Source organism: Alexandromys fortis, unplaced genomic scaffold, assembly GCF_014885135.2.
Source record: "Alexandromys fortis isolate MF-2015 unplaced genomic scaffold, M_Fortis_MF-2015_v1.1 scaffold_21, whole genome shotgun sequence".
NCBI lineage: Eukaryota > Metazoa > Chordata > Mammalia > Rodentia > Cricetidae > Alexandromys > Alexandromys fortis.
This window is the reverse complement of record NW_026067905.1, coordinates 2,448,396-2,460,895: the sequence shown is the minus strand read 5'-3', so window position 1 is coordinate 2,460,895 and position 12,500 is coordinate 2,448,396. Positions and strand designations below refer to the sequence as shown.

The 12,500-nt window shown below is 35.8% G+C and overlaps 1 protein-coding gene across 2 annotated transcripts in view; it reads left to right on the top strand.

Annotated features, from left to right (window-relative positions):
* LOC126497213 (solute carrier organic anion transporter family member 1B2-like) overlaps window positions 1-12,500 on the top strand; it is a 75,500-nt gene that overhangs the window by 25,728 nt on the left and 37,272 nt on the right. Inside the window, exon 3 of one of the 2 annotated variants that reach the window (XM_050135115.1) lies at window positions 859-1,011. In XM_050135115.1, coding sequence (XP_049991072.1) covers window positions 928-1,011 — 84 coding nt within the window. In that variant the 5' untranslated portion in view covers window positions 859-927. Of the gene's footprint in view, window positions 1-858; window positions 1,012-12,500 lie in introns of those variants that run through there. The other variant, XM_050135116.1, reaches the window with a different exon arrangement.

Sequence of the window (12,500 nt, the reverse complement as noted above, 5' to 3'; positions counted from 1 at the left end):
CACTGTGAGTTCAGGCTCAGCCTGGACTACAGAGATAGTTTCAGGACAGCCAGGGCTGCACAGAGAAACCCTGTCTTGAAAAAAAAAAGAATAGGTATTAAAAAACACTTAAAAATATAATTTCTAGTATATCTGACACCAAACACTTGTAGGAATTTACTCTGCAGGTATGACAATTCATAAATATTGTTTCTAACGAAGTAATTAAGTGCATGCCAGTTGCTAATCCACATTGAACTAGTTAAATATAGCATGGACAGCGCAGTCCTTTTATACAGATAACATTTAATGTGTTCAGCAGGAGAAGGAGCACAGAATGGTGCTTATCTTACAACACCATCCATGTAATAAAGGAAAAACACTATATATTTAATTGAAGCCTCTGAATACAGTGGCAAAGCCTAGGGAAGGGATCTGGCCGGTTTTTTATCTCATGTGTTTTCAATCATCTTTTCTCCTGGGGAATACATGACTTCTCAAGACAAGTCACACGTAGCAAGGGTCTCTGATGCACTTGGAACATACCTTACACACACAGTTCATAAAATGTAAACTCTACTGGTTTATGACATGGTGCTACTACTCCTCTGTGAAACCATCTTAACAACGTTCTTGTTAGAAGTCATAGTATGATTTCTTCCTGTTCATTTGGAGTATCTGTTATTATGCAAGGCACTATTTGGCACTTTATAAAAATTTAAGGACAAATTTAATGCACATTTTCTTTCCTTAGGCTGTATAATCTACACAGGCAGAATGATATCAAAATCCTAGTTTCTATTATTTAATGTTTTTGCTCATTTTAAATATAAAAATTATGTACAAGTTTAATAAATGCCACCTTTTCTCTCTTGGCAGGTGATCATTTCAACTGAAGCATTTATCAACAGTGATTACAGACAGTCCCATCACATCCACGATCCAATCATGGATCAGACTCAGCATTTAAACAAAACAGCAGAGGTCCAACCTCCAAGACCAGGGAAAACAAGGCTCTGTGATGGATTCAAGGTGGGATGGGTGTCAGAGTTTCAAACAAAGATAAGTCAAGAGGGAATTTTTACTTAGAATAAAGGAAACAAGTCATTTGAAAGAACATTGTTTCAAGTTAGAACTTTCATTGAAGTATAAAACTTTAACAACATTAAAAAAAAACTTTAACAACATTATCTATATCTTGATCTAAGTGTTTTAAATTGGAGTAAGGTTTTCCTTTGATGATATTTTTGATGTTTGCATATTTATTAATATTGGAAAGCTAGAAATATTTTGATATTTCCTCTGGTTCTTGATGGGTCATGAGATAACTATAAACATAGTTAAAATAAAATAAAATAAAATAAAAGATGTGTGTGACATGTAAAATATTCGTAGAATCAACATAAAAATCTAGAGGATTAGTATCTATAAGATATTTTATAATATCAAACTATTGAATTATTTTCTCAGTATTTTTAAAAATTCTGTTAATGAAAAAACATAGTCCGATGAGTCAGAATTTGGCATTAATAAAAAGACCTGACACAAAGATCTAGGTGAAAACTTAATAAAGTCTTATTTTTTTACCTGAAAACATGATAATTCTGACCTTTGATTTTGTCACAAACCTATGGGTAATTGATGACATCGTCAACTTCAAACACAGGAGAAAGGATTCCCTTAACAGTGTGATGTGAAGAAGTCAAGGAAGGAAAGGGAAGCAGTTACCCTAATCATCCACCTTACAAAATAATGATGTTCAGCCCATAACAAACTCTCAAAACCTTGTAAAGGATAAGACATCAACCATGGATGCCTTTTCCAGCACATTAATCTCCTGACCTAGCTGACTTTGAGGTCTTAAGTAGCTGAATGTAAATAACAGAGTTAATAATCAATTGCAAGAATGTTGTAAAAAAATACTGTTCATTTTAACTTTGTCCGGGGAACATAAAGTCTATTTGTTTTAAGTGACTTCTGGCAAAGTCTGGTCTGATGAAATATCTGAGTAATGTTTAAGCAGAAAGACAGTCCTAAGAATGCACTGGTTAATATAATACAGTGACAGCTTATCATTGGGGTGTTACGGTGGGTGATTTCATGTATATAGTGAAATGATACCTCCTACAGAATCTCAGGAAAAGAGCCCAAGAGACAAAAGTTAGATGTTTAGGTAAAACATGTTACCTGCAACCTAGTAAAGAAGACAGAAAAAGCAATAGTAATAGTTACTAACATTTATTGACCTCTTACTGGATGTCAGGTGCTAATCTGATGTTTTATTTCAGCTAATGGACTTGTTCTTTATTATAATTCCATCAACTATATATTACTGTCACCATTTTATAACTGAAGAAAGAAGCCTTAGGTGCACCAAGAGAGAATGACTTTCCTTATATCTTGATTGCTTAGGTTTCTATTACTGTAATAAAGACCATGACCAAAGCAGTTTGGGGAGGAAAGGGTTTATTTCATCTTACATTTTTAGGCTACAGTCTATTACTGAAGAAAGACAGCAGAATTTAGCAGGGCAGGAACCTGGAGTCATAATTGAAGCAGAGACCTTGGAAAAGTGATCTTACTTGGTTTCCTCAGCTGGCCAAAGGATTGCACCATCCCCAGTGGCCTGGGACTCTTGGGTCAACCATTAATCAAGAAAATGTCTTATAGACTTGTAGACAAGCAATCTAATGGAAGCACATTTTTTTTTTAACATGAGGTTCTTTTCAGTAACTCTAACTTATGACATGTTGAACAAAAACCATCCATCCTAGGACTCAAAGACTGTAGTTGATTATCTTGGTATCTTAGTTACTATTCTACTGCTGTGAAAAGAGGCCATCACCAAGGCTACTCTTACAAAAGAAAAAAACATAATTTGAAACTTGCTTTTAGTCTTAATGTTAATCCATGATCACCATAGTGAGAAACAGGCATGCATGGCACTGTCTCAGCAGTAGCTGAAAGCTTCACAGGCAGCAGGAAGAGAGGGGGAGGGGAAGAGAGTGAACAAACTAGAGAGAGACACAGAGAGAAAGAGAGAGGGAGGGAGAGAGAGAAGGAGGGAGAGAAGGAGAGAAGAAGAAGAAGAAGGAGGAGGAGGAGGAGGAGGAGGAGGAGGAGGAGGAGGAGGAGGAGAGAGAGAGAGAGAGAGAGAGAGAGAGAGAGAGAGAGAGAGAGAGAGAGAGAGACTGGTCCTGGCAAGGATTTTTGAAACATCACAGACCACTCCTAGTGACACCTACTCAAGCAAGGGCCACACCTACTTCAGCAAGGTCACACCTCTTAAACTTTCCCTAGCAGTTTCACTGACAAGGAAAAAGCATTCAAATAAATGTGAGGTCATGGAGGAAATTCTCATCTAAACCACAAAAATTAGGGAACAAAGGGTGACCTGAGGAAATCTTATATACCAACCCATTGTCTCAACTCTGTCCCATATTACTAAAGTAACCAGGTTTATATAATGTCAGTACCTGCAAGAGTTTATGGAAAGTTTAGAATTTGTCACTGAACTATTTCCTTTTATTTTCTTTATGTATTTGAATTTTATCTTCATTGCAAACCTCTCAGCATGAAACACTTTTCCAGTTCTCACACTTAATCAAGCCCATGTATACAACCGACGTTCATGAATTGACACCCACAGATCTAGTGGGTACATATGTCTAAGAGTGAAGTGGACAATGAAGTCACATAGCAATGTGTTTTGATCCATGGCAATATTCTCTTAGTTTTTGCTAGGTTGTAGAGAGTTTGCCACTTGTCATCTCTGCTCTTTAAATTCTTGTATCTCTATACTACAATAAACATTCCTCAACACTACAAAACTATTGTATTGTTACCACAAACCAAAAGAAGACAAAGGTAAAATTCTCCTTTTCTTTCTTTATTCTCAATTCCATTTCTAGATCAGTGTGTATAAAGGATGTAAATCTCTTTTATGAAGTAGGAACCCCAAAGAACTGTCTCATCTTCTTTAGAAAACTTCAGCAGTTATTTTTCCATGGATCCTACATGTCCAGTTCACATACCATACCATTAAGCAGTCCAGGCAAGAGCAGTATATTGCCCAAATGGCTAGTAAACTCCATAAGGAGACTCTTTGATGCCCATCTTCCTCTTGAAGTAATTGGTGCTGCCAGGAACAGATGTGTTTCATTGTCATAAAAAGTCCTAAGTTCTTAAACATTTTAAATACAATATTCTGTAGTCTTTGAAAGGTTTGAAGAACACTTATCCATCTGAAATACATATTTGTCGGTCTAGAAAATCTAACTAACATGACTACATGCTCGACTATTATAGATGACTCTCTATTAACTAATATTTCTTAATTATAGATTATATTTTTAAGTGAACTGTACAATCACAATACCTTAATCCATAGCAGAAACATACAGATACACAGAACAACAAATTGACCTTAAATTTGTTTCAATAAACCAGTATCCATATCAAAGAAAATCTATATAGCATATCCCCCTTTAAATGTAAACAAACATTTATAGACAATATTTGGGAATGTGGGTGTAGTTCTCTCCATACTGCATCCTGCTTTTTGTTGGGCAAAGTATTTTGGGGGGTATTCATGGCAAACTTTCTGGGGGTCTTGGTACATCAATTCATATTAGTCTGAAATGATCCGATAGTTTCTCATCCTTTGTGGAAACAAAAGTAGAACCTCTTTTTCAAAACAACACATCTGTAGACTTGAATTTTGAAGACAAAATACCTTTAAAGTATATATGTTGGATACTTAGCTCCTTCACAGTCAAAACATTCAAAGAAAACATAATAATATACATAATTTAGACTCTCTTTTTATATTCCATCTTTACATGACTTATTCTTTCTTATTTCTTTTAATTTATTTTAAACACACTGTGTCTTGTTTAAAGTTCTTTTATGTCTGAATTTGTCCTATTGTGTATTTGAAATTCTTTTCTCACCAGAAATGCTTCTTAAGATGCTAAGCCCCCCTTCTGTTCTTCTACTGGACCTTGGAGTAGAATGAGGGAGAATACGAGCAAGGAAGTCAGGACCATGAGGGGTTGGTTCACCCACTGAGACAGTGTGCCTGAGCTAATAGGAGCTCACCAACTCCAGGTAGACTGGAAATGAACAAGGATGGGATCAATCTGGACCCTCTGAATGTAGTTGACAATTGGGGCAGACTGAGGGGCCAAAGATAATGGCACTGGGATTTATCTCTACTGCATGTTCTGGCTTTTTGGGATCCTATTCTCTTTGGATGCATACCTTCCTAAGCCTGAATATAGCAGGGAGGGCCTTGGATTTCCTACAGGGCAGGGTGCCTTGCCCTCCCTTAGGACTGGAGGGTGTGTGGGGGAGCGGAGGGAAATGGGAAGAGGGGAGAAAAAATAAAATGCTAAGCCCTTCTTATGAACTAAAACGACACCATTGCTAGAGTATTTATGGCACTGCCTGCTCTCCCTGCCAAGTCTGTTTTCTGACTCTGATAGCCATGCTCACAGCCAGTCTGTGTTGCCATTAAGCAAGTTGTACCAGTCTGCTCACAAACCCCATTTAAATGCTCATTCTCCTGAAAGAGCCAGAGGTCACACTGGCAGCATGGCCCAGAAAACCCGCATTTCCAATCACATGGCTTTTTTTTTCTGCTACTGCTGAATCAGTAAGACCTTGCTTGAAGGCACCACAGCATGCTGCCAGCAAGAAAAGTCCATTCAGGAAAATAAATGCAGCCAAACTTTTTTTTTTTGTGTGTGTGTGTTTAGAATTCCGTTCTAAGTCCTCTCAGGTTTTACATGGATTTAGTCCACCATGTTGGAATGCCAATTTGTTGTTAGTGACTGCTAGTTCATTTACCAGACTCCAATCTGTTTTCTCCCAGTATTCACTTTAGTTTTCCCTGACTACCTAAGTTCTGCCCTATCAACAGGCCAAGGCAGTTTCTTTATTGACCAATGTTATTCACAGAATATGGAGGGGAATCCCACATCACAGCCATAAAGCAGCTTAATTGGTTAGAGGGTAAACTTTCCAGGTAGTTCAGTGTGTCTGAGCCTTTTCCAGATTGTTCAGGTGCTCATTGCTACTTCCAGGCTGCTCAAATTATCTGAACATGTCTGTTTGTTCTTACTACCAAAATATACTTCAGGAAGAAAGGCCCGATAAATCTGGTAATTTTCAGGGACTTCATAAAGACTTCAAGTTGTTTATTTCCCAAACTTAATGAATTTTTCTAAAATATGGAATGTTTTCCCTCCCCTTAGAACATCCTGTAGCTTTACCTCCCTTTTGATATTCTGTCTTTAAGCATACCATAGTTTCACCACTCTTTAACTTCCTGTGTCTTAATGAGCATCCCTCCAAGATAAAGGTTTTAATCTCAGAGGAAATGACTCAGGGTAATCATCCCCAACAGTAACTGTAAGAACTGCCTTTGATTTTCATCCTTAGTAATACTTGCTTTCTCAGTGGTCTATATTTTAACTGTTGGAATAGTTTAATCTATGTCTCCCTCTCTTTTTTTTTCCATGTGTCTTTCAATGGTATCACAAACTGTGAGACATTTTTATATGCTTCTCACTGATATTCCTTCTTAAACAAAATGTCTTTTGTAGTCTCTTTCTTAAATGCCTTAGTTACATTTTTGATGTTTTGAAAAACCACACACAACAAAGGCAACTTAAAGGGTAAACAGTTTAGTTTATGCATTTAGAGGGGTAAGAGTCCATCATGATGGGTATGCATGGCAGTAAGCCACAGGCATGGTGGCAGGAACAGAAAGTTGAGATGCTGGGGCCACTGCCAGTGGTAGCCAGGTCCCACAGAGGAAATATGGAGTTCGTGAGGGAAGGATGAGCCAGGCAGGATGGTTGGGAGAATCTTGAAGCCTGACTGACTAGCAGTCAGAGTGTTTCTTTATTTATACAGAACTAAGTAAGCATGGATAGATTCATGTTGCTCCAAAACATAGATCATACCATTTCTGGTTTTGGACATGTGTTTCACTTTTTCTTACATATCTTTTAGTCATCTTGATAAACCATAACATAATAGAATTATCTTTTACAATCATTCCCCTGAAGTGTAATCATCATTGATAAAGTTGTCTTTTATAACCATCTTTGCTAATTAATACCATGACACAAATTTTAAGAATCTCAAGGCATATGACAGCCTGTTTTCAGGCTGGTAGTTTTTGTGGCTTCAAGGACACTAGATCTAAACAAAATTTCCAAGCCAGCTTGTGCAGATTGCCATGTCCTAAGCAGCATACTATTAACTCTTAATTGTTAGCAGGACCAAGAGAAAGTCTCAGACCAAAGTTGCTGAACTTATTATTCAAATTCTGGCATAATACAATGTTTCCATTTCATATCTTTATGGAATTTGTTTATATGTCTAATCCTACCATTCTTTCGTTATTTGATCATATGACACCACTGTGGCTCTGAATGTGCTAACTTTTCTTAGAAAGGAAGGTCCCGTTACCTCATCCTCTTTTCATCTTTCCACTCCATACTTTGCTCATCAGTATAAGTCTCTGTGTAGGGCAGAGGTAACTTCAGCTAATCTAACTTTGCTGCTTTATATGTCACATAGTTTCCTGAGTGTATAGTGGGAAAAGGCTTCTGATGTGATATGTGGTCAACTGCTGTAGCCCACCAAAACTTGTTTACCTTTTTAAGTTTACTTTTCTTTGATTATCTTGTTCCAGAGTAAGTGTAAGGGCAGATGACTTTAAGAATATCTCATAGTTCCATATAGTCTCTGACTTATTTATGGGTGCCACAGCTTCCTAAGACACTGTCAAATCTCTGAAGTAGTAGGCTTTCCCCAGAGTTACTTTTGTGAACAATATCATTTGTATTCTTTATTTAAGTCTATGGTCCATTCTGAGTTAGTTGCTGTGAAAGGTATAAGGGACAAGAGTCAATTCATTATTTTAAAATTATCTCTTCCTAATTGTAAACAGAGACTGTGCTTTCATTTCTTGGCCACTCAGTCCTGAATAATCACACAAAAAAATCTATACTAATTACAACAGTATTTGGCCAATGGTTCAGATATATTCCTAGATAGCTCTTACATCTTTAAATTAACCGATTTCTATTAATTTGTGTATTGCCATTAGGCTGTGGCTTGCTAGTAAGGTTTTGGTGTTGTTCTACTTTGGCAGCTATGTGGCATCTGCCTGACTCTGCCGTTTTCTTCCTGCATTCTCCTTAGTTTTCCTTCCTAGCTATATTTTGCATTGCCATATGCAAAGTAGATATTTTTTATTAATCAATGGTATTAAAATATATTCACAGCATAGAAAGGGGAATCCCACATCACCCAATTGCTTTCCTTTTGTTCCCCTGTCTTGGTATATAAACTTGACAAACTGTCAGTGTCTATAGTTCTATTTCTTAGCTCCCTGTTTGGTCCCTTTAATCTATTTCCCCATTTTTTGACTAGTTAAACTATCCTGGCTGCTGTAGATTTATAATCAGTCTTGAACTCAGGTACTGAAAGTCCTTGAAATTTTTCCTCCTTCAAAACTGCATTCCTCATTCTGGGTCATTTGTCTCTCACATAAACTATAAAGGTACTTCATTAATATCTACTAAATTATTTGCTGGGCTCAATTGACAGTTTATTAACTGTGTGTCTGTGTGAAGCTGAGAAGACCTGACATGTCCACACTCAGTTTTTTCTGTAAATACAGATGGAGAATAGCTACTATTTGCTTTGTAAATTTTCTTCCATTTGAAACTTGTTCTTTTCATTAGACTTCTTAAATTTATATTAAATCATGTAATTTTCAGAGATGCCAATAAGATAACATGATATTTTTGTTGTTGTTGTTTTCCAGTTTGACCATTGCTGTTCAGTGCTGGTACATTGGAAACTAATGATTTATGTATAAACTCTTCCTATGATTACTTTCTAGTTTCATTATTTCCTTAGCAGCCTTTAAAATATTTAATAAAAATTATCATGTCATCTGAAAAGAAAGCTTCTTTTTTCCTAATCTCACACCTATGATGTCTTTTCTTGTCTTATTTCACTACCCAGACTTCCACTAAAATAATTATAAGCAATGGTAAGAGTCAGCTTCTGCTTGGTTATTGATCTAGTAGGGATATTCCTATTATCTCATTATTAATGGTTGTAAGTTTTTAGTGCATAATCTTTATCAAGTTAAATAATTTCCTCTCTATAACAAGTTTATTTTCACATATATACATATCCATATTCTTTATTAGCCTGCTGATAGAATGGATTCATAGAATCATTTTGCATATCTGAGATACATATTCTTTGGTCGTGGTGTTTAATTATTTTTAAATTATCATTATATTAAACTTCCTAATTGTCTTTGAAATGTTTTGCACTATATCTATGAAAGATTATGGTCTGCCCTTCTTTTTTCCTCATAATTTCCTTGCTAATTTTGAAAACATGAGTAATGGAGGCCTTATATAATGAGAGATGAAGTATTCATACTATTTCTCTACTCATACAAACTAGGGGAAATTGATATTATATTTTTCTTAGCTATTCAGATGCCTTCACAAATGAAATTGTCTGTACCTGGTTTCTTCTATTTTGTAAGTATATTGGCTAGCAAATCAGCTTTTTAGAAAGATACAGGCCTGTTTAGATTTTTGATTTGTCTTATAATTGTGTTTTTCAAAGAACAGGTGCATGTCACCTATATCATTAAAATTGTAGGCACAGTGTTCATACTTGTTTACAGCATCCCTTTTAGTTTTCTAAACGCCCAGGCTATCTGTGGTGTCAGTTCTTCTTTGCCAATCCTACTGTAGTGATGGCTCTTCTTTCGAAAATTAAATTATATGTTTATGCTTTTCTTCACAGTAAGACCAGTTACTATTTTATTATTTCGATTTCAAAAGAACTGGGTCTTGTTTTTGTTAATTTCTTCTATTGCTTAAAAACATTTGATGCTCTTATAGAGGATGCATATTTGGATCACAGTTCCATATGGCAGCTTACAACCACCTTTAACTCCAATTCTATGAGATCATATGACCTTGTCTGGCCTCATGGCGCTACACATATGTGATACACTCTCATGCAAGTAGGTAAAATATTAATGCTCAAAACATAGGTAAATCATTTTTAAAAGAAAAATTTTAATCACTTGGATTAAATTATAAAATCAATAGACTTTATGTTACTTTTATTTTTTCATTAGTTACTTTTTATCTAGATCTATTTTTAGAATATATAAGCATTCCCTCTTTTTAAATGACTTCTTTTGACATCTTGCAAAGTATGTTTACTGGCAACTAATTTGCTAAATTCTTGTTTGTCTGAAAAACTATTTCTTGAAGGTGAAAATGATTTGGTGAATAAGATATGTGTGATAAGGTTTTAGTGAACTTTGATTCTTGACTGTAGCATTTCTCAGTTGTTATTTCTCCTTTTTGCTCTCCCAGCATATAGGTGGTACAGGGTGATAACTGTGAACTAGATTTGGGTGCTTGCCTCCTATCACATAGACTTGGCTATTGCTCAGCATTCATTCATTTGTTTATCTCTTCATGAAGCTTTTCTCTAAGTTTCTTTTCAAATCAAGTCCTATTAAGAACAAAAAGATAAGTTTAGTGCTGTACATAGCATTCTCATTATTTAGGAGTCAGTGTGGGAAGGCTAGCTTATGCATGAAATAATTACACGGAAAATGTATTCTTTTAAACACTGCCTGGCCCGGCTAGTTCCAGTTTCTTATTGGTTAGCTCTTACATATTAATCTAACCCATTTCTAATATTCTATGGCCCACGAGGTGGCTTACCAGAGAAGATCTTAACCTGCGTCTGTCTGGAGTGGGAGAACCATGGCGACCCTCTGATTCAGCTTCTTTCTCCCAGCATTCTCTTTTGTTTACTCCACCCACCTATGTTCTAACCAATAAAATGGGCCAAGGCAGTTTCTTTATTAATAAGAAATCACTCCCACATCATTTCCCCTTTTTCTGTTTAAACAAAAAAGAAAGGCTTTAACTTTAACACAGTAAAATTACATATAACAAAACAGTTATCAAGCAAGAATTATAGTTACAATATTTATATCTATTTTATCTTTTATCATAACTAAGGAAAACTATAACTATCCATTCTTCAACTCCATCAAAGACTCCAGAAGGATATAATAATACCTAAGTAAACAAGAAGTCCAAAACTCTAGAAATGACAGAGACATCTCGCTGCCTGGACAGTCACCCAAAGTTCCTTTCTACCGTTGGGGCATCCATCTTTGTCCTTCAGGCCCATAGTATCCAGAGACATTTCCATGAAGCAGGAAAATTCAAAGACAGTTCAGTCACTTTCTGCTGTGTCCTGCAGAATGTCTCATGAATTCTTTTATGAATCAGGAACCCTGAAAGACCATCTCACCTTTAGGCAAGTTCAGCAGTCCTTTCTCTGCAGGTTCTTTGTGGCCAGTTAATACAACAGTTCAGGCAAGAGCAGTTTCTTGCCCAAATGGCTATCAAACTCCATAAGGATCCTCTTTGATGCCCATCTTCCTCTCGAAGTAGATTGGTATTTCCTGGAGCAGACATGTCTCATTGTCATGAAAAGCCCTAAGTTATTAAAACATTTAAATGCCATATTCTGCAGCCTTTGAAAGATATGAAGAATGCCTATGTAACTGAAATATATCTCTATATATCTAGAAAATCTAACTAACATGACTACAAGCTTGATTATTATTGATCAACAACCTATATTTCCTAATTATACATTACAATTTTAAATGAACTACACAATCACAATACCTTAATCAAGATCAGAAATACATATAACAAAATTGACCTTAAAATCCATACCAATGCAAATTATTCATATCTATATCATATCCCCCTTTAAATGTAAAAGAACATTTATAAACAATATTTGGGAACATGGGCGTAGTTTATTCTCTCCAACCTGCTTCCTGCTGAATGGGGGCGTTGTTAATTAGGTCGTTCATGATATAACCTTTGTGCTAGTTTCATCTCAGTTGGCAATTGAGCGAAGCAATTTTTTGAGGGTATTCACAGCAACCTTTCAGGAGGATGTAGTCTATCATACCAAATCAGAATAGATGCAATCCACAGGGTCACATCCTCTGTGAAAACAAAAGAAGACCCTTTCCAAAGCATCATGTCCTTAGATCCAAATTCTGAAGTCATAATACCCTCATGAAATCCATTTTGGTTTAGCTTGGCAGCCCATGTAATGAAATGTCTCTCTGTACTGAGCTCCTTCACAGTCAAAAAATTTAAAGAAAACACAATAATACAAAGAATCCAGACTCTCTGTGAATTTTCCATTTTTACGTGGCTTATTTTTACTTTATCACTTTACTTTATTCTGTCTCTTTAAAGACTTTACCCTTTTTTAAAGACATTAACTTTATTTTCTATATTTTTTCCTCTCTCTCAAGCTTATGTACACTCATCCAACACTGTGGTCTTTTATGTCTGAATCTGTTTTACTGTGAATCTGTAATTTTTTTTTTTTTTTTTTTTTTT